This window comes from Thalassophryne amazonica, chromosome 14, assembly GCF_902500255.1.
Source record: "Thalassophryne amazonica chromosome 14, fThaAma1.1, whole genome shotgun sequence".
In the NCBI taxonomy this organism is placed as follows: domain Eukaryota; kingdom Metazoa; phylum Chordata; class Actinopteri; order Batrachoidiformes; family Batrachoididae; genus Thalassophryne; species Thalassophryne amazonica.
Window position 1 is genome coordinate 88,993,014 of NC_047116.1, and position 27,600 is coordinate 89,020,613.

The 27,600-nt window shown below is 42.0% G+C and overlaps 1 protein-coding gene across 2 annotated transcripts in view; it reads right to left on the reverse strand.

Moving 5' to 3' along the window:
• The window catches only part of cryl1 (crystallin, lambda 1), a 93,481-nt gene continuing 65,881 nt past the window's right edge, over window positions 1-27,600 (reverse strand). For both annotated transcript variants that reach the window (XM_034186267.1, XM_034186266.1), the window contains exons 8-9: window positions 24,500-24,606; window positions 1-423 (exon numbers count right to left, since the gene is read on the reverse strand). In XM_034186267.1, coding sequence (XP_034042158.1) covers window positions 319-423; window positions 24,500-24,606 — 212 coding nt within the window. In that variant the 3' untranslated portion in view covers window positions 1-318. The remainder of the gene's footprint in view (window positions 424-24,499; window positions 24,607-27,600) is intronic.

Here is a 27,600-nt window from a genome sequence, read left to right on the forward strand (position 1 = left end):
CCTCAAGTTACCACATGTGACTGAATTTTATTCGTGCTTTCATCTTCATATTTTGTTTTACACTTCATGAACAAGAAACAATGTAAGGCATCAATCTAATACTGGTAACAATTTCAGTGCATTTTGTAAGATAACAAGAAAATCTGGGTTGGATCATCAACTAAATCTAATCCAATCATGGGCCAAGTCTAAAATGTGTTATTCTTCAGGAATCATGGCTGAGGACTGGCCAGTGGAGGATCATGAAGAAGGTTTCATAACCAAATGATTTCTGATCATAATTTGAGTTGTTCCTGATGATGGCGCTGCACGATGACCTCACTGCTGCTGCTTCAGCTTGGCAACGGCCATGAGGAGCTGGTCTCTCCTGTCCCTCCTGGCCTTCAGATGCAGCTGGTCATTGGGAATCAGTGTGCACATCTCCTGTGGACAGCAATAAGTAAAGCAAGTAGACAAAAGAAGCAAACTGTCACAACACACCATGGAAGGGTTTGGAGTGACATGAATCATCTTCCAGTGATTTATCAGAGGTCTGCAGGCCATGGACAAGAACTGACTACTAGTAGAGCAAAACGCTTAGTGGATAATGAACTGGCCTGCCAAAATGTAGGCCTGGGTTCAAATTCCACTAATGCTGCCTCCCTGTGTTCTTGCAGAAGGCACTTCATCAGCAATGTCTCAGTTCACCCAGCTGTAAATGGGTACTGGCTTTGGGTGGGGAACTAACGTGCTTCGGCATCCTGTCCAGTGGGAGTCGTAGACTCTCATCTGCTTCACACTATGGAATCCGGAGATAAGCACAACAGGCCTCAGGGACTATAGAGGACTTATTATTCAAAATATTTTTGGTGGTTTTTCAGTCTTCTTTGGGCTATCACTAACACTAGCTAAGTATCTGCTAATAACTGTTCTGATTGAGAATAATTTACATAGATGTTAAACAATAGACAGAGATTAGACAATACACAACAATAGACAATTCAAATAAGTGGTGGAACAACTGACCAGCTCTTCACTCTCACAAGGATCTTGGAGGGGGCCTGGGTATGGCCATCCAGTCTACATGTGTTTTATGGACTTGCAGAAGGCGTATGATCGGGTACCCTGGGAGATACTCTGTGAGGTGCTGCGGCAATATGGAGTAAGGGAGTCAGTTCTCAGGGCCATTCAATCTCTGTACTCACAAAATGAGAGCTGTGTTTGGGTTTTCCGCAGTAATTCGGACTTGTTTCCGGCGGGGGTTGGCCTCCGCCAGGGCTGTGCCCTGTCACCAATCCTGTTTGTGATATTTATGGACATTATATAGAGGCATAGTCTGGGGGAGGAGGGTCCTCAGTTTGGTGGGCTCAGGGTCTCATTACTGCATTTTGCAGATTATGTCCTATTGACTTCATCAGCCTGTGACCTCCAACACTCACTGAGTCAGTTCGAGGGTGAAGCGGCTATCATGAGGATCAGCACCTCTAAATCTGAGGCCATGGTTCTCAGCAGGAAACCAATGGATTGCCTACTTCGAGTAGGGAGTGACATCTTGCCCCAAGTGAAGAGGTTCAAGTACCTCGGGGTCTTGTTCACAAGTGAGGGGGTCAATGGAGCGTGAGATTGGCCGTAGATTCAATGCAGCAAGGGCAGTATTGCATTTTCTCTCATGTATTGTTGTGATGGAAAGGGAGCTGAGCCAAAAGGTAAAGCTCTTGATTTACTGGCCAGTCTTCATTTCTACTCTCACCTATGGTCATGAGGGTTGGGTCATGGCCGAAAGAACAAGATCGTGGTTACAAGCAACCAAAATGGGTTTCATCACGAGGGTGGTTGGCGTCTCCCTTAAAGACAAGATGAAAAGCTTGGTCATTCGTGATGAGCTCAGAGCAGAGCCGCTGCTCCTTCACATTAAGAGGACCCAGCTGAGGTGGTTTGGGCATCTGGTAAGGATGCCCCCTGGGTGCCTCCTCAGGGAAGTGTTGCAGGCATGTCCATCTGTGAGGAGACCCCGGAAAAGATCCAGGACTAGGTGGAGAGATTATATCTCAACACTGGTCTGGGAACGCCTTGGGATCCCCCAATCAGAGGTGGTCAATGTGGCCTGGGAAAGGGAAGTTTGGGGTCCCCTGCTGGAGCTGATGCCCCCATGACCCGACCAAGGATAAGCAGTTGAAGATGTATGTATGTAAGTAAGTGGTAATCTGATTAATTTACAAACTGGAGGTGACAGACACTGAGCTCGTCAGGCCAGACCAAACTCAATATGTCACTCAACTCCAAATTCAGGCCATGTTATCTTGGATAATGTAACGGCTTTGTAACAGCCTCCCGGCTTGCACAGTGAAGCCCTTACAGATGATCCAGAATGCAGGCTGATCGACTGCCGCTTTGCTTCATCAAAATGTTTTCAGAAAGTGTGAGAGACAGCCAAGTGGAAACCATTTGGAAAATTCAGATGGCTTTCGGTGAAGATCTTATGGGGATCACACAGATTAAGGACAATTACAACTGGATTAAAGACGGCCCACAGTGGCGGATGGCGCGCTGCGCATCGAGCGGCGATCGACAGGCTCAAACGACCAGATCATTTCCAAAGTGAACGCGTGGGTTGAGCTGATTACTCTGCTGCCACCGTGGCCCACAGCCGGATAAGCGGAAGAAAATGAATGAATGAATGAAGTTATGGACACAACACCAACGGGAGTCAAACTGTCTGTCGACAAATACTTGTCATCTCACAACACCTAGAAACTGTTCATACAGACGATTTCAGTTTAAATGTAAATATTTGAATTCATTCACTGTTTCTTTAACCTTATCAAAGTGAGTTAAAACGGGTTGTATTCCACCAGTGTAGAATCATTCCCGCTGATGTTGTTAGACTGCGTTTCTGCATGGCTGAGAATCATTCATTTCTTCTCAAACCGCTCAATGTTAAGTCACATGCTACAATAGGCTATTAAAATGGTTTCCACAAAAGGTCACATCACAGAAGCTTGAGGTAGAGCAATAAATAGTTGAACGAGAACTAATTTAAAATAAGCTAGGACTGCAAGCAGTCATATACGGGCCCTCCTGTACGCGCAACTGCCTCCCTGGGCCAGCGCGTCCCCTTGTGACCAGATGTGGGCAGGTTCGTAGAGGCCGACCCTCATCACACAGTTAAAGTTTCAAGCAAATCAGACAATGCATGAAGGAGTTATGACATGTTCGTGGGTCATCCACTAGGGGGCACTCAGAGCATAAACAGGGTACGTGTGTACAAGCAGACACTCATCACACAGTTCAAGTTTCAGACAAATCAGACAGTGCATGAAGAGGTTATCACCAGTGATGCCGGTAACGCGTTACTCTAATCTAACCACTTTTTTTAGTAACGAGTAATCTAACGCGTTAATCTTTCCAAATCAGTAATCAGATTAAAGTTACTTCTCCAAGTCACTGTGCGTTACTATTATTTTTGCATTGTGGGTCGATAGCAGCATTAAACTTGGTCCGTGGGCAGGAGGTCGGGGTTCAACTGAACTACACACTTTAAGCGAGCTGTGAGCTCTTCATCTGCGGTTTTCTACAGCAGCTACGACTCTTCCTCACCTCTTAAAGCGCAGTGACAACAGCACACCTGCACTGTCTGAGCTTTACAAAGACATTTTTATGCTTTTTTTGCCTTTATTTAGAATTCTGAGCTGAGCCGCTCCGTCTGCTGCTAAAAACATCCTCCGCGACGTGTCGACAGCTAACACTATTTTCCACTCAAATGCACCTAAACTCTCTGAGGACCACATGATGTGAAAACGCAATATAACTTTCTTACCTGTAAATCTGGTCATGTTTTCTGCATAAATATGTTATCCATTCTTTGTGCTCAGACGCCAAAGCAGGGGCAAATCCAGATTGAATGGGGGCGTGGGGCAGGGATGTGCCCCCCCTACAACACCCCTAGATTAAAGGTCCAGTTTTGAAGCCTTTTTTGTTTACTACAACTACTAATACTACTTATAATAATAATTTGGACAAGTAAAATGTTTAGAGAGAATTTAAATGTTAGAAAAATGTTAGAAAGAATTCAATAATTACATTTATAAACAATGTAGGTTAGAAATGGCAAGTTTTACTGTTACAGTGCTGTCAACAGTTAAATATGAGGTCAAGAAAGACGTCTTTATTTTACTTTTTATAAAACAAGTATTTATTTTCATTGAAGTCAAGAAAGGGTGACTATAAAGTGAGTTTTGGCAAAACAGGTATCATTGTCATGTTGAGGTGGCAGAGGGTTGTTGTTGTCAGCTGGGGAAAGTAACTAAAAAAGTAACTAGTAATCTAACTTAGTTACTTTTCCAATTGAGTAATCAGTAAAGTAACTAAGTTACTTTTTCAAGGAGTAATCAGTAATTGGATTACTTTTTCAAAGTAACTGTGGCAACACTGGTTATCACAAATTGATGGTTCATCCACTATACAAAACTTAGTTCCTGTGAGAGACTTGGCATTTTTCTTATATTTTATCTGCCCTTTGACAACTTGCATTTACATTATATATTGCTGCATATTCTATATTTTTTTTTCTATTTTTGTACTTATCAAGGTTCACTTGGCTAAACAAAGCTGTTGTAGATCAACAGTTAGACACCTTAATGCTCATGTATAATTCTGTTCTGTGAAATTATCAATATTATTATTTTTGTCAGTGTACATGACAACGAAAAGAGTTTCCAGCTGCTGGAATATTATAGTAAAAATTGAATAACACACACACTTACAGGCACACAAAAAAGGTCAGATTCAAGTCACTTCATCTGGTAATGTGAACGCAGCTCCACGAGTGGGCAGTTTGTCCTCTCCGTTGAGATTCAAACCCGTTCTTACACCCTGTCTGTCCTCTTTCAAATGCCTTTTATTTCATAAACTAGCTGCCTGTTGTGGGCTGGGGTGTTTGGCTGGCTTGGTTTTTGTTTTCTGTTTCTCCCACCAGGTGGTATGCATTCAGGACTGAGTGGCTGAGCATTAGGACCTCACCCTGAACACCTGAGGCTTGTTATTACGTGCAGGTCATCAGGACTCACAGCTGTGGTGTATTTTGTCTTGATCAGAGATTGCTGCATTTAAACCTTGAATGCACTGTGTGTGATTGCCAGAGACTCGACCTTGTGAGCAGACGTGTGAGATCGACGTCAGGAGAACAATCTCACCATTACGGACGCAGAGACCACTCCAGGTTTGACGCCACAGTCAGTGAAGGAGGATTGGGTGAGGTCTCACGCTCTTCAGCACACTTCCTGAGGTAATTTGGTTTTGGTGACTTTTATGAAGTAATGACAGTGGATTTGGTGTCCCTCACACCTTGTGTTAGTGAGCTGTCACGTTATGCTAATTGTCTAATCAGCTTCTGCTGCAGTGGAGATTTGAACTGAGTTGTTCCGTGCCTGCAGGGTAAGAAGCTGATGTATAGATTTAAGCCAGGAAGTGTTTGCTGATTGCGTGCACCTTTGAGTTGTGTCTCTCTGTGTGGAGTTGGACTCACCTCATGTTTTCTTTCTTCACAGGCTTGGTTTGTCGCGGCCACCTGGGGGGTGTCGGCGGGGTCCCTGGGTCCAACCTGCTGTGGCTCCGGACCGTTTGCGCTGTTGAGAGCGAGCCGTGTTTCCACCTCACCAGACCGCGGACTTTTTGGTTGTTTAGCACTGCACATTGTTATGTTTATTAAATTCTGTTATCTTTTGAACCGTGCTCTGCTTATTTTATGCTGGGTCCTTTCAAACGCTGGGTCGGTTCTCCGACCGCGTCCGAAACATAACAGTAGTCTCTGGCCATTTAACAATGGACCAGCGGAAGCAGAGACGGTATTTTTGCCGGGAAGGCTGCAGTAGATGTTGGAGTTGATCCGGGATCAGTTGCGGGTGCTCTCCGCCCGGGTTGTGCGCGTTGGTGCGCGCATGGTGGAGTTTACAGCTTGGGTCATGTCACACCCCGCTGTTACGGCTGTAGCCCCGTCTCCTCCCATGCAGCTGGCTCCGACGCCTGTTGTAGCAGCCCCGGTGGTTTTTAGTTTGCACTTTAAGCTGTTTGTTATAACCTGCTGTCATTTACAGCAGTGTGAATTTTTTACTGTTACCACGGGGATTTTTTTATTTGGCACTTTGGCTCCCTCTGTTGGTGACAGAATCACATTACCGTCCAGGTTCAAAGGATGGAAAACACAATGTTTTTCCATTCTTTGCACTTGATGATGTAGGCCAATGTTAGTTTTTTTTTTTTTTATTGGTCTATTATCTGTTTCTTGTTTTAGTATGAGGTGTTTTTATCAGGGGTTAATTTGTTGTTTTTGTGGGTTTTAAAGCACTGTCTGTGGTCTGGTGGAGTTGAAAATGCAGGCTGTCTGGAGCATAGTTTGACCCAGGTGACTTTATGTTAGTCTTAGTCTTTCTTTTTTATTTCTTTTGGTTTCTCCTCCCAGGGTTTGATGGGACAGTCCTCTGGGGGGTGATGGGGGGGTAATTGGGTTGTTCCTTTTTTTTTTTTTTTTTTTTTTTTTTTTTTTTTTTTTTTTTTTTTTTTTTTTTTTTGTTCCCTCTCTTCTGCTCTGGCTCCAGCCGTGTGAGCCGTACGTTGTCGGCGTTGCTGGAGTGGTGCAGTTTGGTTATGCTGGGCGTTTCCCAGGTAACCTCTGCACACGGGGGGGGGGGGGGGGGGGGGATTTTTTTTTTTTTTTTTTTTTTTACTTCCCTGTCTTCTCCTTTGGCCCCAGCCGTGTGAGCCGTAGGTTGTCGGCGTTGCTGGGGTGGTGCAGTTTGGTTGTGCTGGGCGTTTCCCAGGTGACCTCTGCATCCGGGAGGGGGGGGGTTCGGGGTGTTTTTTTTGTTGATTCCCTGTTCCACCTCCGGTTTCAGCGCGCCTTTGAGCCGTATGCCATCGGCGTAGGTGAGGTTTGGGGCAGTGGAGTATACCCGCAGCTGGTGGCTGGTTTAAAAGTCGGAGGGGTGGCGCTGTCTTGTGCCGTACACCAGTACCGCTGTTCCACTCCTCCCGGTTGACTTTTGGGGTATAGTCGTGGTTGGTGACACTGGACGTACTTCCAGTTTCCACTGCGCTGAGGGGGTGGGGTTGTTTTGTTTGTATGTTTTTTTTTTTTCCGCCCTCAGGGTGAGACTGTGGTGTCCTCTGGGGGGGAAAGGGCGGTGGGTCCATCTAGTCGTAGACGGCCGGGGCTGGGTCTGTTAGTCATGAGGGGGGGCGTCTCCTGGGGTTTGATGGAACGGTCCTCTGGGAGGCGCTGGGAGTCCCCGTGGGTGACTTTGGATCCCAGAGGGACCTCGGCTGTGGTTATTACTCCTGGAGCTGGCGGGATGTCCTCTGGGGGGTGTTGGTCCCTACATGTCGTCCGGGGGGGGGGGGGGGGGGATGTTAGCGTTTTTTTTTGTTTGCAAGCTTAAGTTTGGGTTGTGTTTTTTTCTTTTCTCCTCTTCCCGGGGTTTGATGGGACGGTCCTCTGGGGAGGGGGGGTTGGTATGGTTGTTTGTGTTTGTCTTTTTTTTGTTTTATGACTAAGCAGACTTTAACACACAGTCGGAAGAAGGCTGAGTGCACAGGTTCAAGAACTCCTGGCCAAAACTATGCAAAGTGAACAACTAAAGCAAGAGTCGACAGGAATGAACGCAAAGGTGGAGACTAACAGGTTTGCTAAATGAAACAGAGGGCAAGACCATTAAAGTCAACAAGGGATGTCTCTGCACTGGAGTGTCAGCTGCGGAGCAGTCTGCTGCAGACAGGCTCAGGGTGGGAAAGGATGAGCTCCAGCATGAGTGATGGTCTCGGCACGGAGTTCCCTGTTGACAGAGAAGAGGCGGCTGGAAGCGTGCGTTATCCAGCTGAAGGAAGAGCTGGAGAAGCTCAACATTGAGATGATCAATGACTGCATGAAGAAATTAACATTGCAGGTGGAGCAGCTGATGATGGAGCTGTCGTCAGAGCACAGTAACGCACAGCTCGTGGAGACGGGCCTTTCCCAGCTGGATCATCAGCACAAGGAGCCGAAACTGAAGCTGCAGGAGGTGTTTTTTGTTCCCAGCCAACATTCCAGCCATGGTCCCTGGAGGGGGGCTTTGTTTTTTCTGGCCCAGGTCCGTGTGGTCGCCGGGAGGCTTCCCGTGAGGGTGGGGTACTGTTGTGGGCTGGGGTGTTTGGCTGGCTTGGTTTTTACTGTTATGTTTCGGACGCGGTCGGAGCACCGACCCAGCGTTTGAAAGGACCCAGCATAAAATAAACAGAGCACGGTTCAAAAGATAACAGAATTTAATAAACATAACAATGTGCAGTGCTAAACAACCAAAAAGTCAGCGGTCTGGTGAGGTGGAAACACGGCGCGCTCTCAACAGCGCAAATGGTCCGGAGCCACAGCAGTTCGGACCCAGGGACCCCGCCGACACCCCCCAGGTGGCCGCGACAAACCAAGTCTGTGAAGAAAGAAAACATGAGGTGAGTCCAACTCCACACAGAGAGACACAACTCAAAGGTGCACGCAATCAGCAAACACTTCCTGGCTTAAATCTATACATCAGCTTCTTACCCTGCAGGCACGGAACAACTCAGTTCAAATCTCCACTGCAGCAGAAGCTGATTAGACAATTAGCATAACATGACAGCTCACTAACACAAGGTGTGAGGGACACCAAATCCACTGTCATTACTTCATAAAAGTCACCAAAACCAAATTACCTCAGGAAGTGTGCTGAAGAGCGTGAGACCTCACCCAATCCTCCTTCACAGACTGTGGCATCAAACCTGGAGCGGTCTCTGCGTCCGTGATGGTGAGATTGTTCTCCTGACGTCGATCTCACACGTCTGCTCACAAGGTCGAGTCTCTGGCAATCACACACTGTGCATTCAAGGTTTAAATGCAGCAATCTCTGATCAAGACAAAATACACCACAGCTGTGAGTCCTGATGACCTGCACGTGATAACAAGCCTCAGGTGTTCAGGGTGAGGTCCTAATGCTGAGCCACTCAGTCCTGAATGCATACCACCTGGTGGGAGAAACAGAAAACAAAAACCAAGCCAGCCAAACACCCCAGCCCACAACAGGCAGCTAGTTTATGAAATAAAAGGCATTTGAAAGAGGACAGACAGGGTGTAAGAACGGGTTTGAATCTCAAAGGAGAGGACAAACTGCCCACTCGTGGAGCTGCGTTCACATTACCAGATGAAGTGACTTGAATGAATGAATGAAAACTGTTTATTTCGAACATTTGATACAACAACAATTACAAGATAGATCAGTAAAGACAACAACAAAAAAGTTCCTACTGTGTACCCAACATGTCCGAAAAGGGGTAGGGTGAAGCATCAGCTTATTTATCCCTACCCCTTCTTCCCCACAACCAGTAATACCCTTTGCCACATATACACATAGATTCCTACACACCTAAACCGATATCAATATATATATATATATACATACACACATCAACATATATACACATATACATATATACACAAACATAAATATACACCTACACATACCTACTTACATACAAAATACTATATATTACAAGCCGAAGCAAAAAACAAAAACACCCTAACCCTCATTACCCTTCCTCCTCCCTATACCTAGAAAAAACCATATTTTTGTACCGCTGTTTGAACTGGTTCATGCTTGGACATTGCTTGAGCCCCACTCCCAATCTGTTCCACATCCTCACCCCACAGACAGAAATACAGAAACCTTTTAATGTTGTTCGTGCCCACTGATGCTTTAAATTAAATTTCCCCCTCAGACTGTAATCCCCTGATCTGTTAAAAAACATATTTTTAATATTTGCTGGAAGTAAATTGTTTATTGCTTTATACACAATTTGTACTGTTTGAAAATGAACCAAGTCTGTGAATTTTAAGAATTTGGATTGTAAAAATAGTGGATTTGTATGATCTCTATAGCCAGTATTATGAGTAATTCTTATAGCTCTTTTCTGCATTACTGATAGTGATTGTGTTGTACCTTTATAAGTATTACCCCATACCTCCGCACAGTACTGTAAATATGGTAAAACCAGTGAGCAGTAAAGAATGCGGAGTGAGTTGTGGTCCAGAATATGTTTCGCTTTGTTTAGAACTGAAATGCTTCTTGACAGTTTACTTTGTATATGTTTTATGAGTCTTCCAGTTTATCTTATCATCTATTATCACCCCCAGAAACTTATTTTCATGTACCCTTTCAATATCTACCCCCTCGATTTGTAACTGAACCTGTATGTCTGTATTACAATAGCCAAATAACATGTATTTTGTTTTACTTAAGTTTAATGATAATTTGTTTCTGTCAAACCATATTTTCAATTTTCCCATTTCTATACTGATCCTCCTCAGTAACTCCTGCAAATCCCCCCCTGAACAAAAAATGCTTGTGTCATCTGCAAATAATACTAATTTTAATATTTTGGAAACATTGACAATATCATTTATATAAATTAGAAACAGTTTTGGACCCAATACTGACCCCTGTGGGACGCCACAAGCATTGTCCAAGCATGATGATGTATATTCCCCCAACTTCACAAACTGTTTTCTGTTACTTAAGTAGCTTCTCACCCAGTGCAACACCAACCCCCTAATCCCATACTGTTCAAGTTTATTGATTAATATGTCATGATTGATTGTATCAAAAGCCTTTTTAAGGTCTATAAATATTCCAACTGAATGTATTTTGTGGTCTATGGCGTTTGTAATCTCCTCAACTGATTCTATTAATGCAAGTGATGTTGAACTATGTGCTCTGAATCCATATTGACTATCAGTAAGTAATTTATGTTTATTTATGAATCTGTCTAATCTATTATTGAATAACTTTTCTAATAATTTGGAAAATTGTGGAAGCAAAGAAACAGGTCTATAATTTGTGAAGTGGTGTCTATCCCCAGTCTTATACAGCGGCACAACCTTAGCTATTTTCATTTGATTGGGAAATTTACCGGTTTGAAATGATAAGTTACAGATGTATGTTAATGGTTCTACAATCCATTCAATGACCTGTTTTACCACCACCATATCAATTTCATTTAAATCGGTAGATGTTTTATATTTACAATTATTCACAATGTCTATAATTTCATTTCCATCCACTGCTGTGAGGAACATTGAACAGGGATTTCTTTCTATGAGATTATTATCCCAATCCTCAGGTTGGGAATCGGGAATTTTTTCTGCCAAGCTTGGTCCAATATTTACAAAAAAATTATTAAAACCGTTGACTACCTCATCCTTATTTTCCTTCTTGACATTATTATCAATGAAATACTGAGGGTAACTCTGTTTTTATTACCATTTTTGATAATGCTATTTAATATATCCCATATTCCTTTAATATTGTTTTTATTATATAATATGTTACTATAATATTCCTTCCTACATACCCGTATAATATTAATCTATTTTTGTATTTCTTATATCTATTTTCTGCCTCTTTAGTTTTATGAATTCTCTATACAGTGTATTTTTCTTATTACATGCATTTCGTAACCCTTTCGTCATCCATGGTCGAGCTTGGATTTTTTGTTTTCTGTAGTCTTGTTTAATTGGACAATTTTTATCATATAATGATGTAAATATTTGTAAAAAAGTTTCATATGCACTATCAACATCACTTTCACTGTATACCTTTTCCCAGTTTTGCTCCTGTAAATCCTTCTTTAGTGTGTTCATGTTTTCCTCTGTCCGCACTCGCCTGTATTTTATTTTGTCCTCTGGCTGATTCCGCCGATGGTTTCTATTATAAACGATGAAAACTGGTAGATGATCACTAATGTCATTAACTTGAATCTGACCTTTTTTGTGTGCCTGTAAGAGTGTTATTCAATTTTTACTATAATATTCCAGCAGCTGGAAACTCTTTTTGTTGTCATGTACACTGACAAAAATAATAATATTGATAATTTCACAGAACAGAATTATACATGAGCATTAATGTGTCTGTTGATCTACAACTGCTTTGTTTAGCCAAGTGAACCTTCAATAAGTACAAAAATATATTAAAAAAAATATAGAATATGCAGCAATATATAATGTAAATGCAAGTTGTCAAAGGGCAGATAAAATATAAGAAAAATGCCAAGTCTCTCACAGGAACTAAGTTTTGTATAGTGGATGAACCATCAATTTGTGATAACCAGTGTTGCCACAGTTACTTTGAAAAAGTAATCCAATTACTGATTACTCCTTGAAAAAGTAACTTAGTTACTTTACTGATTACTCAATTGGAAAAGTAACTAAGTTAGATTACTAGTTACTTTTTTAGTTACTTTCCCCAGCTGACAACAACCCTCTGCCACCTCAACATGACAATACCTGTTTTGCCAAAACTCACTTTATAGTCACCCTTTCTTGACTTCAATGAAAATAAATACTTGTTTTATAAAAAGTAAAATAAAGACATCTTTCTTGACCTCATATTTAACTGTTGACAGCACTGTAACAGTAAAACTTGCCATTTCTAACCTACATTGTTTATAAATGTAACTATTGAATTCTTTCTAACATTTTTCTAACATTTAAATTCTCTCTAAACATTTTACTTGTCCAAATTATTATTATAAGTAGTATTAGTAGTTGTAGTAAACAAAAAAGGCTTCAAAACTGGACCTTTAATCTAGGGGTGTTGTGGGGGGGGGGCACATCCCTGCCCCACGCCCCCATTCAATCTGGATTTGCCCCTGCTTTGGCGTCTGAGCACAAAGAATGGATAACATATTTATGCAGAAAACATGACCAGATTTACAGGTAAGAAAGTTATATTGCGTTTTCACATCATGTGGTCCTCAGAGAGTTTAGGTGCATTTGAGTGGAAAATAGTGTTAGCTGTCGACACGTCGCGGAGGATGTTTTTAGCAGCAGACGGAGCGGCTCAGCTCAGAATTCTAAATAAAGGCAAAAAAAGCATAAAAATGTCTTTGTAAAGCTCAGACAGTGCAGGTGTGCTGTTGTCACTGCGCTATAAGAGGTGAGGACGAGTCGTAGCTGCTGTAGAAAACCACAGATGAAGAGCTCACAGCTCGCTTAAAGTGTGTAGTTCAGTTGAACCCCGACCTCCTGCCCACGGACCAAGTTTAATGCTGCTATCGACCCACAATGCAAAAATAATAGTAACGCACAGTGACTTGGAGAAGTAACTTTAATCTGATTACTGATTTGGAAAGATTAACGCGTTAGATTACTCGTTACTAAAAAAAGTGGTTAGATTAGAGTAAGGCGTTACCGGCATCACTGGTGATAACCTCTTCATGCACTGTCTGATTTGTCTGAAACTTGAACTGTGTGATGATGAGTGTCTGCTTGTACACACCTACCCCGTTTATGCTCTGAGTGCCCCCTAGTGGATGACCCACGAACATGTCATAACTCCATGCATTGTCTGATTTGCTTGAAACTTTAACTGTGTGATGAGGGTCGGCCTCTACGAACCTGCCCACATCTGGTCACAAGGGGACGCGCTGGCCCAGGGAGGCAGTTGCGCGTACAGGAGGGCCCGTATATGACTGCTTGCAGTCCTATCTTATTTTAAATTAGTTCTCGTTCAACTATTTATTGCTCTACCTCAAGCTTCTGTGATGTGACCTTTTGTGGAAACCATTTTAATAGCCTATTGTAGCATGTGACTTAACATTGAGCGGTTTGAGAAGAAATGAATGATTCTCAGCCATGCAGAAATGCAGTCTAACAACATCAGCGGGAATGATTCTACACTGGTGGAATACAACCCGTTTTAACTCACTTTGATAAGGTTAAAGAAACAGTGAATGAATTCAAATATTTACATTTAAACTGAAATCGTCTGTATGAACAGTTTCTAGGTGTTGTGAGATGACAAGTATTTGTCAACAGACAGTTTGACTCCCGTTGGTGTTGTGTCCATAACTTCATTCATTCATTCATTTTCTTCCACTTATCCAGCTGTGGGCCACGGTGGCAGCAGAGTAATCAGCTCAACCCACGCTTCCCTATCCTCAGCCAAGTCCTGCAACTCCTCTTAGGGGGTCACTTTTGGAACATGATCATTAAGTAGATAGTCTTGCAGAGAGGTTTAACCAGTGGTGTCCAATGACATTCCAGAAAGGGCTGAGAGGGTGCGGGTTTTCTCTGCAACCAGTGACACCAGCAGGTGATTTCACTGACAGACTCATTCCATCTGCACAAACTGATGTTAATCAGTGAAACCATCTGCTGGTGTCTTTGGACACAACTGGGTTAAACTCAGCACTCATGAGTATATTGGACATGATTGCCTCACCTACATTAAAACCATGCCCCCCCCATCCCAAAAAGCATATTTGCCTTGGTTCAATCATTTATGCTGCCTCAAGCACAAGTCTAGGTGCCTAGAATGAAAATGGTGTATTCAAAATTAGAATGATTCCACCTCGCATGTCATGATGCTATTCTGGACTACAAAAACACACTGTTGGCTACAAATGTGGGCCCACTACTCTGACAAAGACAAGCAAAATTCAAAGTTCCTCTTCGACACGGTGGGCACAGACAACCACCTGCAAGTCGCTCTCTATTTACGGCCCCAGATTTCTTAGATTACTTCGAAAAGAAAATAGACGATATTAGCTTAAATATATCCCAGCATGCCTTAGTCCCACCAGTGCAGCCTGTTATTGATGTGGGTGTGATTACTGAAACATCACCTAGATTTACTGAACTTGATATTATTTCAATGGGCGTGCTGACGAAACTTGTAACTTTTGCTAAATGCACAACCTTTCTTTTTGACCCTATACCAGGACTACTCAACTATATTTTTCCGGGTGCCAAATTTGTCAAAATGCTATGATCTGTGGGCCGGACATTCTCCTGACCTGTACTATTACTCTCGGATGGACAATTAAGACAAATGCCACTACATTTCTTTTTCCATTTTTATTTAACAGAACATCCAAAGTCACACTTTAAGTGCAGGTTTCAACCAACATTAGCAGCCTCTGGTATAATAACATCACAGTCACAACAGGAACAACTGTTTTTAATGCAAGTAAAAAGTAAACAAAACCTATCTTCTGGCTTAACAACAAAACAATAACTACTTCTGGCTGAATGTGAAAAAAAGAGAAGATACATAATCAACCTTTGGGTCAACAGCATGACAGTAACCCCAAATGCTGTTGTTAGTGAAAAAAGTAAATAAACAGTTTCTGATAAGGAAAAAACCAAAAACAACAACAAAAACAATAGCAGCTGCTGGCTGTTTTATGTGCAACAAAAATGAACCCTAACCAACTTCTGGTTTAAATAACTATACATGTCATTGCTGGCATTTACAAGAATCTGCTTTCTCAGTTCAAAACTAAAAACAAAAATGGCCATTTTTGTACTTGGTGCAAAAAAAAAAAAAGCTTTGTGTTGTTAGTGTGTGATAAAAGAGATAAAAGGACAAAGTAAGAGCGATGGGAAACAACCAGCCTTCTTACTCCTGTACGTGTCTTTTTTGCTATTAGTGAGCGAAATTGCATTTTATTTTGACTGAGCTCAGGCAGAAAAATTAGCCTTGTATGGAGTGAGGACGATCCGCAAACGATGCAGACGCTCAGTCAAAGAGGCACGACTGTCTGTTTTTATGGCATTCATGTGACAGAAACCGGATTTGCAGGTATATGTTGAACCAAACAATGTTAACACACACAAAGCCAACCTTTTCATTTTGGGGAATTTCTCTGCAACAACACACCTGGTCCAAAACTCTGCACAGCCCTGTTTCTTAAAAGCACCTTTCAGTTCACATGATGGCTGCATGTCAACAATCTCCAGCTGCATGGGCCCTTCATCAGTCTCATGTAGCCTGAGGACGTCTCCTGCTTGGGGTAAAGTGTGTGTTGTGTTGGTAAATGGGTCTCTCACTACATGCAGCAGCTCTTTTGGGATGCCAAAATCATTAAATCTCAGTGCAAAGTTGTGCCTCATCTTATCTAGAAAATCTGGCATAACGTTTGTGTCACTGGCATTGATTTAATGAAGTGTGGGAAAGTGCAGCAGCCTGTCATTAAGCTCACGTGAAAATGTCTAGTTTATTTATAAAAGCAGTCACCTTTTCAACCACATCAGCCACTGTTTTATCCCTGAAGATTCAGATTAAGACCATTCAAATGATACATGATATCACTTAAAAAGCACATTTCTGAGACAAATTTCTCATCCAGCATTTTTGTCAGAAATGTTTCAGCCTTCTTGTGCTTGCATTTCACGTAGAAAGGTAGTAATTTCCTCCCTTAGTTCACATACTCTGAAGTGCACTGCCCTGGCTTAACCACCTGACGTTGTGTAAAAGTAGGTCAGAGTGCTCAGCTGACATATCAGCAAGTCATCTGCGAGCCTGTGTTGAAGACTGGGTGTTGCTCTGATAAGGTTCACTGCAGCAATCACAGAGTCCATGGTACTTTTCAACTCACCACTCAGCTGTGAGCAGAGTACCTTCTGGTAAACGAGGCAGTGGACAGACTGCAAGTTTGGTGCAAACAGTCCTTTGATCCTTCTTGCCATTAAGGGAGCTCCATCAGTAACCAGCAGGTTAACACGCTCCAAGTCCAGTCCGTTGTCTTTAAAAAAATAAAGCAATAATATTTTGGAATTTTTTTTTGCCTGTTTGTCCTTCCAGTGGAATTAGGCCCAATAGATCCTCCTTGAAACAACTGAGAAAAGTCTAGAAAACATCTGTGGCTAAAACGTCCGCTCTTCTTGCAGCGGTTGTATCTGACAGAGGGATTGACTTGATTGAAGACATTACCTGCTGTTTCAGCTTATTGTCCGCTATCACCTCGTCAACGGCAGCTAGTATGCATTCTTTCACTGTTTCGGAGTCAGTGAATTGCATTTTCTCTTTAGCAAGAACCCACGCAACACACATGGATGCTGCCGTTGTCTTCTGTTGGAGCCACAGCAATGGGAGAAGATTGCTGTGCTTTGCTTGTAGTTTGGATTAGGTCCATTTTTTTTTTTTTTTTGACAAGCATCAAAACCCAGTGGATATGTATCGTCGAAACGGGAGTGAGTCATAATGAAGTGAATATTCCTTATTCATCGAGCAGCAGGCACATAGGATTGCCTTCGGCATTTTCTATTTGCACATATTCATCAGTCCAGTCATTATTAAATCTTCTGTTTTTGCTGTCAACTTTACATCTCTTCTCCTTTGAATACGCCATGTTCTCTTCTTCTTTGTTCGAGTTTATTGGTGGTTTGCAAACCAAGACAGTACATTACCGCCACCAACTGTTCAAGTGCTGGCAATGCCCTCACGTGACGAAGGGTCTGTTTTGGAAACAGTGCTGACGTGCCGTAAGGGACTCAACATGCCGCAAAGCGCCACACAGTGTCGTAAATTCACAAATGCACTTTGTAGCAGCTTCTGATCATGTTTTTATTATTATATATGGGTAGATGGGCTGCAGGCTGGTTCTGACCTGCGGGCCGCCAGTTGAATAGCCCAGCCCTATACCAACAAAACTGTTTAAGGACCTGTTGCCGACTCTTGGGCATACTGTGTTGGAAATTATTAACCTATCACTAACTTCAGGATCTGTTCTGAAATGTTTAAAATCTGCAGTGATTAAACCAATACCTAAGAAATCTAACCTAGACCCCAGTCTACTGAAAAATTATAGGCCAATAAACAAAATTATCATTTTGTTCTAAAATCTTTGAAAAGTGGTTCACAGGAGCTTATGGACCACTTGACTGAGAATAATCTCCTTGATCTGCTGCAGTCTGCATTTAGAGCACACATTCAATGGAAAGAGCTCTCACTAAATTGGTAAATGATCTTCTGCTTGCAATGGGTTTGGACACCACTATGGTTCTGTTACTATTAGCACTGCATTTCATATGGTGGATCATCGTATTTTACTTGATAGGTTGGAGAATCATTTTGGGATTGCTGGGAATGTCCTTGCATGATTGGCATCATACCTAACTAGTCACTCTCACTGTGTCCTATACAATAACATTACCTCTAACCTTCCATCCATCCATTTTCTTCCGCTTTATCCGGAGTCGGGTCACGGGGGCAGCAGCTCAAGCAAAGCCGCCCCAGACCTCCCGATCCACACACACCTCCCCCAGCTCCTCCGGGGGAACGCCTTGCTCCTCCGGGGGAACCCCAAGGCGTTCCCAAGCCAGCCGAGAGATGTAGTCCCTCCAGCGTGTCCTGGGTCTTCCCCGGGGCCTCCTTCCAATGGGACGTGCCCGGAACAGCTCTCCAGCAAGGCGTCCAGGGGGCATCTGGAAAAGATGCCCGAGCCACCTCAACTGACTCCTTTCGAAGTGGAGGAGCAGCGGCTTGACTCCGAGCTCCTCCTGAGCAACCTCTAACCTTGTTACCATGAAATACAGGGTTCCACAGGGATCCGTATTAGGCCCCCTGCTTTCCTCCATTTATATAGCACCCCTGGCCACAATTTGTGGCATTATGGGATTACTTTTCATTGCTATGCTGATGACACTCAGCTGTACATGCAGATGACTGCTGATAATCTCATACACATCAAGACTTTAGAGGATTGCCTTGCTTCTGTAAAAAGCTGGATATCAAGTAATTTCTTACTTTTAAAATTGGAGAAGACTGAATGATGGTCCCTTCATCCAATGAGACATCGATATTAGTTTGCAGCTAACACATAACCTAGGCTTGCGCATTATACATCACACTGACAAAGTGAGGAACCTCGGGATGAACTTTGGATCCCAAGCTGTCCTTTGACCTCCCCATCAGAGAAACCACCATGACTGCTTTCTTTCACCTTCGTAGTATAGCAAAGATTCATCCCATCCTGTCTATGGCTGATGCTGAGACCCTGATTCATGCCATTTGTCTCTTCTAGACTGGACTACTGCAATGCTCTATTCTCTGGTTTACTGCAGTCCAGCATCAAGGGCCCCCCACTGGTTCAAAATTGGAGAATAAAATTGCCAGAATATTGAGAAGAAGCACAAAGTTTGACCACATTATACCGATTTTGGCCTCTCTTCACTGACTTCCTTTCTCTGTTAGGTCTGATTTTTTTTTTTTTAAGGTTCTGTTATTAACCTATAAAATTATTCACAGACTACTACCTCCCTACCTAACTGACCCAATTACACCCTACATACGGGCCTGGGCTCTGTGTTCTCAGGGCGCAGGACTTAGGAACTTTGTATCCCTAAGGTTAATAAAAAGTCTGCGGGTCACAGAGCCTTCTCTTGTCATGCTCCTGCTTTGTGGAATGATCTCCCTGCAGAGATTAAACTGTTAGATTCTGTAGAGACATTCAAGTCCAGACTAAAGATGCATCTGTTCTCCCTCTCGTATGGTTAGCATCCTGGCACTGTATGAAACTATGTTCCCTATCCTTTTAATTCATCTTATTAGCAACAGAAGAGGTCTCAGCCTCCCTTCATTGAATTTCTGGGTCTGTTAATGAAGCTTGAGGCTAGCTGCCAGAATCACCTTACTATTGTTACTCTAGCGACACCAGCAACCATAGTCAATTGTCTTCCGGGGGCCAGAGCAGGCGACATTGAAGGAAATTTGAAACTGCTGGCTAAGGCTAAGCGTAAATTTGGTAAGATTGTAATTCACGTCGGCAGTAATGACACCCGGTTACGCCAATCGGAGGTCACTAAAATTAACATTAAATCGGTGTGTAACTTTGCAAAAACAATGTCGGACTCTGTAGTTTTCTCTGGGCCCCTCCCCAATCAGACCGGGAGTGACATGTTTAGCCGCATGTTCTCCTTGAATTGCTGGCTGTCTGAGTGGTGTCCAAAAAATGAGGTGGGCTTCATAGATAATTGGCAAAGCTTCTGGGGAAAACCTGGTCTTGTTAGGAGAGACGGCATCCATCCCACTTTGGATGGAGCAGCTCTCATTTCTAGAAATCTGGCCAATTTTCTTAAATCCTCCAAACCGTGACTATCCAGGGTTGGGACCAGGAAGCAGAGTTGTAGTCTTACACACCTCTCTGCAGCTTCTCTCCCCCTGCCATCCCCTCATTACCCCATCCCCGTAGAGACGGTGCCTGCTCCCAGACTACCAATAACCAGCAAAAATCTATTTAAGCATAAAAATTCAAAAAGAAAAAATAATATAGCACCTTCAACTGCACCACAGACTAAAACAGTTAAATGTGGTCTATTAAACATTAGGTCTCTCTCTTCTAAGTCCCTGTTGGTAAATGATATAATAATTGATCAACATATTGATTTATTCTGCCTAACAGAAACCTGGTTACAGCAGGATGAATATGTTAGTTTAAATGAGTCAACACCCCCGAGTCACACTAACTGTCAGAATGCTCGTAGCACGGGCCGGGGTGGAGGATTAGCAGCAATCTTCCATTCCAGCTTATTAATTAATCCAAAACCCAGACAGAGCTTTAATTCATTTGAAAGCTTGTCTCTTAGTCTTGTCCATCCAAATTGGAAGTCCCAAAAACCAGTTTTATTGTTATTATCTATCGTCCACCTGGTCGTTACTGTGAGTTTCTCTGTGAATTTTCAGACCTTTTGTCTGACTTAGTGCTTAGCTCAGATAAGATAATTATAGTGGGCGATTTTAACATCCACACAGATGCTGAGAATGACAGCAACACTGCATTTAATCTATTATTAGACTCTATTGGCTTTGCTCAAAAAGTAAATGAGTCCACCCACCACTTTAATCATATCTTAGATCTTGTTCTGACTTATGGTATGGAAATAGAAGACTTAACAGTATTCCCTGAAAACTCCCTTCTGTCTGATCATTTCTTAATAACATTTACATTTACTCTGATGGACTACCCAGCAGTGGGGAATAAGTTTCATTACACTAGAAGTCTTTCAGAAAGCGCTGTAACTAGGTTTAAGGATATGATTCCTTCTTTATGTTCTCTAATGCCATATACCAACACAGTGCAGAGTAGCTACCTAAACTCTGTAAGGGAGATAGAGTATCTCGTCAATAGTTTTACATCCTCATTGAAGACAACTTTGGATGCTGTAGCTCCTCTGAAAAAGAGAGCTTTAAATCAGAAGTGTCTGACTCCGTGGTATAACTCACAAACTCGTAGCTTAAAGCAGATAACCCGTAAGTTGGAGAGGAAATGGCGTCTCACTAATTTAGAAGATCTTCACTTAGCCTGGAAAAAGAGTCTGTTGCTCTATAAAAAAGCCCTCCATAAAGCTAGGACATCTTTCTACTCATCACTAATTGAAGAAAATAAGAACAACCCCAGGTTTCTTTTCAGCACTGTAGCCAGGCTGACAAAGAGTCAGAGCTCTATTGAGCTGAGTATTCCATTAACTTTAACTAGTAATGACTTCATGACTTTCTTTGCTAACAAAATTTTAACTATTAGAGAAAAAATTACTCATAACCATCCCAAAGACGTATCGTTATCTTTGGCTGCTTTCAGTGATGCCGGTATTTGGTTAGACTCTTTCTCTCCGATTGTTCTGTCTGAGTTATTCTCATTAGTTACTTCATCCAAACCATCAACATGTTTATTAGACCCCATTCCTACCAGGCTGCTCAAGGAAGCCCTACCATTATTTAATGCTTCGATCTTAAATATGATCAATCTATCTTTGTTAGTTGGCTATGTACCACAGGCTTTTAAGGTGGCAGTAATTAAACCATTACTTAAAAAGCCATCACTTGACCCAGCTATCTTAGCTAATTATAGGCCAATCTCCAACCTTCCTTTTCTCTCAAAAATTCTTGAAAGGGTAGTTGTAAAACAGCTAACTGATCATCTGCAGAGGAATGGTCTATTTGAAGAGTTTCAGTCAGGTTTTAGAATTCATCATAGTACAGAAACAGCATTAGTGAAGGTTACAAATGATCTTCTTATGGCCTCGGACAGTGGACTCATCTCTGTGCTTGTTCTGTTAGACCTCAGTGCTGCTTTTGATACTGTTGACCATAAAATTTTATTACAGAGATTAGAGCATGCCATAGGTATTAAAGGCACTGCGCTGCGGTGGTTTGAATCATATTTGTCTAATAGATTACAATTTGTTCATGTAAATGGGGAATCTTCTTCACAGACTAAAGTTAATTATGGAGTTCCACAAGGTTCTGTGCTAGGACCAATTTTATTTACTTTATACATGCTTCCCTTAGGCAGTATTATTAGACGGTATTGCTTAAATTTTCATTGTTACGCAGATGATACCCAGCTTTATCTATCCATGAAGCCAGAGGACACACACCAATTAGCTAAACTGCAGAATTGTCTTACAGACATAAAGACATGGATGACCTCTAATTTCCTGCTTTTAAACTCAGATAAAACTGAAGTTATTGTACTTGGCCCCACAAATCTTAGAAACATGGTGTCTAACCAGATCCTTACTCTGGATGGCATTACCCTGACCTCTAGTAATACTGTGAGAAATCTTGGAGTCATTTTTGATCAGGATATGTCATTCAAAGCGCATATTAAACAAATATGTAGGACTGCTTTTTTGCATTTACGCAATATCTCTAAAATCAGAAAGGTCTTGTCTCAGAGTGAGCTGAAAAACTAATTCATGCATTATTTCCTCTAGGCTGGACTCTTGTAATTCATTATTATCAGGTTGTCATAAAAGTTCCCGAAAAAGCCTTCAGTAATTCAAAATGCTGCAGCTAGAGTACTGACGGGGACTAGAAGGAGAGAGCATATCTCACCCATATTGGCCTCTCTTCATTGGCTTCCTGTTAATTCTAGAATAGAATTTAAAATTTCTCTTCTTAATTATAAGGTTTTGAATAATCAGGTCCCATCTTATCTTAGGGACCTCGTAGTACCATATCACCCCAATAGAGCGCTTCGCTCTCAGACTGCAGGCTTACTTGTGGTTCCTGGGGTTTGTAAGAGTAGAATGGGAGGCAGAGCCTTCAGCTTTCAGGCTCCTCTCCTGTGGAACCAGCTCCCAATTCAGATCAGGGAGACAGGACACCCTCTCTACTTTTAAGAATTAGGCTTAAAACTTTCCTTTTTGCTAAAGCTTATAGTTAGGGCTGGATCAGGTGACCCTGAAACCATCCCTTAGTTATGCTGCTATAGACGTAGACTGCTGGGGGGTTCCCATGATGCACTGTTTCTTTCTCTTTTTGCTCTGTATGCACCACTCTGCATTTAATCATTAGTGAATCGATCTCTGCTCCCCTCCACAGCATGTCTTTTTCTTGGTTCTCTCCCTCAGCCCCAACCAGTCCCAGCAGAAGACTGCCCCTCCCTGAGCCTGGTTCTGCTGGAGGTTTCTTCCTGTTAAAAGGAGTTTTTCCTTCCCACTGTAGCCAAGTGCTTGCTCACAGGGGGTCGTTTTGACCGTTGGGGTTTTACATAATTATTGTATGGCCTTGCCTTACAATATAAAGCGCCTTGGGGCAACTGTTTGTTGTGATTTGGCGCTATATAAAAAAATTGATTGATTGATTGATTGATTGATTGATTGTCTTTGCTTACCTGTCGATTTACTGTTTGTGAACTCATACTGGTCCTGCAACCCAGGGCGCCAGACTGATTTCAAGACACCCTGCCTGTGGTGCCAATGACAATAATGCACTTTGTTTTTGATGCTATTCTGTCATTGTCTGTTTCCTATTCCTTCAGCTTGGTAAAATTTTGTAAAAAACTTGTAATTGTTAGAATGGGGGGGGGGGTCACTTTGTGTGAAGTGTCTTAAGGCAGCATTGTTGTGATCTGGCATTGTATAAATAAAGTGAATTGATCCTGACGCGTTACCAAGCCTCAGGGAGCCCCTAAGCCAGCTGGGAAATACAATCCTTTCAGTGTGTCCTGGGCTTTCCTTGGGGCCTGCTCCCAGTTGGATTTGCCTGGAAGACCTCCCTAGGGAGATGACCCTGGGGGCATCCTCACTAGATGCCTAAATCACCTCAATTGGTTTCTTTGCAGTGTATCATCCACGCAGCAGAAAAGGTGATCGTTCGCAATCTGCCATCCTTACAGGACCTGTACACCTCCAGGGCCCTGAGGTGAGCAAGGAAGATAGAGGCCGATCACACTCACCCAGGACATAAACTTTTTATCACCCTACCCTCTGGCAGAGGACTGAGGTCCATCACGATCAAAACCTCAGGACACAAAAACAGCTTTTTCCGTCCACAGCTAAACTTATAAATAATGCCAGAGACCCCCATTTACCCTCCCACTCCCATAAAGTACAGATTGATCATCCCTGCACTGAAAGGTACTGTACGTCTGCATGCTTTTGCACAGCCCCATTCCACAAGGTTATATTTATTTGACAGTGAACATCATTTTGCCTGTTTGCTTATTTGTCTGACTCCTTTACTTCTTACAGAAGTATTTTTTCCATTTCTTTTTATTGTTGTTTATGCACCAATGACACTAGATCAAATTCCTTGTATGTGAGAACTTACTTTGCAATAAATTAGATTCTGACTGATGAGAAGAAGCAATGGCTGTACTCCGAGTTTCTTTCATAACTCCGCCCATAACTTGTGAAATGTTAAAGGATTTCTTCTTTTATTGTTTTTGTCATACTTACATCAATGATGCGCTTGGAAGCCTCGCCAGAAAAATCTGGAATCGGTCCAAAAGAGCTCAGGAGCCTCCTGTAGCTTTCTCCATACCTCTTCATGTAGTCTTCTAAACCTGTGGGACAACAGCTGATCAGATGGTGGCTGCTTGCATCAAATATACATTAAGTTACGAACCACAGTGCAAACTGGCTTTCTAAGTTTTTTTTATGGCACTTAAATGTGAAAAGGAAAAGTACAGGAGCAAACCGATCAGGATACGGCATTCAATTCTCAAAACGACACACATTTGGTTCGTATTGCACATGGGAGCAAAACATATCTGTCTTCCTTAACCAGTGGAGGATTCATCAATACAAATTCCCAACAGGTGGGTTTTGACAGACAAATATTCAGTTGAGTTACAAGAATGACGTTTAAGCTCTTTTCTGATTTTATTTACAACCAAATGCCACAGAAATAAGTTCTTGTGGTTTACATTAAATCTGAAATCATTGAAATACAGCCTCCTCATGAGTCATGGGGCGTTGTGGCAAAATGTAAATCCAACCTGTCAGTGTTATGGCATATGTAAGGGAGAGTAGAGACGATAAACGTTTCCAGCTTTTCCACATTGTGTGAATTTGTTTGCCAGGAGCAGTCATATTGATGTTGCATTAGATGGTATTTAGGGGAAACCGAGGCACAGTGGATCAGAAATGTTTTGTGGCAGCATAAACATATTATGCATAGGTTTAGGTCATTCTATTGTGGATTTAATACAGCAAGTTATTGCTTATAAGGCCATGTTATTTATGTCTCCCCAAGTGTCATTTACAGGTGTTTAAAATCGATTTTAAAATGTTTGATTCACTGTGCCCTGGACACTAATTCACGGGGCACAGTGAATCAACTTAGAATATAATGAAAAAACACGATTATAAAGATTTCTTCAAAATGATTAAATATATGCTAATGCATATAGAAACTATAATCCTGCAAACCAGGTATGTAATGTGTGAGTGTCTTATGTAGTGATATAAGTCCTTTAGAAACTATTATAAATACAACTGTCATAATTTCTGTTCAAATGTGAAAACAGTTGTTTATATACACAGTTTATAGAAATAATTCATGGAAAAATAAATGTATTAGCTTCAACAAGTAATATTTGTCATCCACTTGATAGTGGGGCTTAGTAAATCACTTTTTAGACTGATTCACTGTGCCCTGGGTGCATGTGACACACGAGTCATGTTATCAAATAGCTGATTGTCTGGAGAAGACATAACACATACTCATCAGTTGGACGGGGTAGTCTTCTAACTAAGAACAATTTTTGGGGCCATCTTTCCTCTGTTGTGAGAAATAAATACAAAGACACTGACATCCACAAAATGTACTTTTGATAGGAAAAAACTGACTTCACTTGCCACTTAGTTTTACCCTTAATGTATCCAAAAATGCTAATTTATTAGGGGGGGGGGGTCTTTTATGCATAACTGCTGCAAATATATATATATATGTAGTTTTGCAGATATAGCTACTAATTCACTGTGCCCCGTGATTCACTGTGCCCCGGTTTCCCCTACTATACTTTCTTGCCACAATGTTAGCTGCTCAGCTTGTTAGATACAGTGGTCTTTAGGATTTTCCTGTCATTATTTTTTTGTGGGGACACAAGATGTTGAGGGAATGCTATATATTTCAGTTCCTAACACACCCTCACTGCACCATTATAGATGACAATGTTGGAAGTACATGAATGGTCAAACAGATTTTTTTTTTTTTTTTTTGACTAATAATCATCTGCATGTACTTTTCTGTGGAGTCTTGCTTTCTGGTGCCAAAAGAGATTTTCTTAGTCCAAAGCTCCATTCTCATGTTGATGGTAGAAAAATACCAGACATACTGGTCATTATAATGGCATTGTCATCATATGCTGTTGTTCAGACATGGTAATTTTGCAGTGTTAATTAGTCTGAGAATAATTTACTTACTTAAAAGGCACCATAGGATTTTAGTATTTTGCACACTGGCTTTTCATGGAAAACTATGAATCATCAGGTTTATGCCTACAGCACACAATGTATGAATGCTGAAAAATAAGCAGAAACTAACTTCTAATTTAATTTGTAACCCGACTGCTTGTAATGATTTCTGGAAATAAAAATGTTCAAAGTCCCCCCCACACTCTCCTACTGTGGGTTTTGTGTGTACACAGACTATAGAGATGAATGGTAAATGGACTGCATTTATACAGCACTTTTCCATCTGCATCAGACACTCAAAGTGCTTTACAATGATGCCTTACATTCACAGGCCGATGTCAGGGTGCATGCAAGGTGCTCACTACACACCGGGAGCAACTCAGGGATTAAGGACCTTGCCCAAGGGTCCTTAGTGATTTTCCGGTCAGGCTAGGGTTTGAACCGAGGATCCTCTGGTCTGAAGCCCAACGCTTAACCACTAGACCAGGGGTGCACAAGTTCGGTCCTCGAGATCTACCTTCCTGACACTCTTAGTTGACTCCCTGCTCCAACATACCTGAATCCAATGAAAGGCTCATTAAAAGCCTGCTAAAGAATCTTTCATTGGATTCAGGTGTGTTTGAACAGGGAGACAAACTAAGAATGTCAGGAAGGTAGATATCGAGGACCAAACTTGGGCACCCCTGCACTAGACCATCACCTTCCCAAGATAAATAATGACGAGAGGTAACATGGAGCTCATTCCAACAATATTTCTGTCTGCCCTCTTGGGAAAAGGATTGTTATGTTTGCGACACACCGCTGGACTGATACCGACACCAACACCGACACCAACACCCACAACTCAAGTCAATAACTGTCAGACAAATTTCTTGCATAAAACCTACCATCTGTTGTCTGTGCAGTGTTGCCAGATATGAAATATGAAACTATCGTACCAAAACCTCAAAATTATCGTATTTTGGGAGAAATTATCGTACACAAACAACACGCATACAACGTAGCTATTTTAGCATTTTTTTAATTTCCAAAGAATTTTGTCACATTTTTAAATAGTAATTCACAATATCCCTATAGTAATGGGGAAACTATGGCACAAAAAGAATGCAAATGCACAAGCAAATGCACTACCATACTAG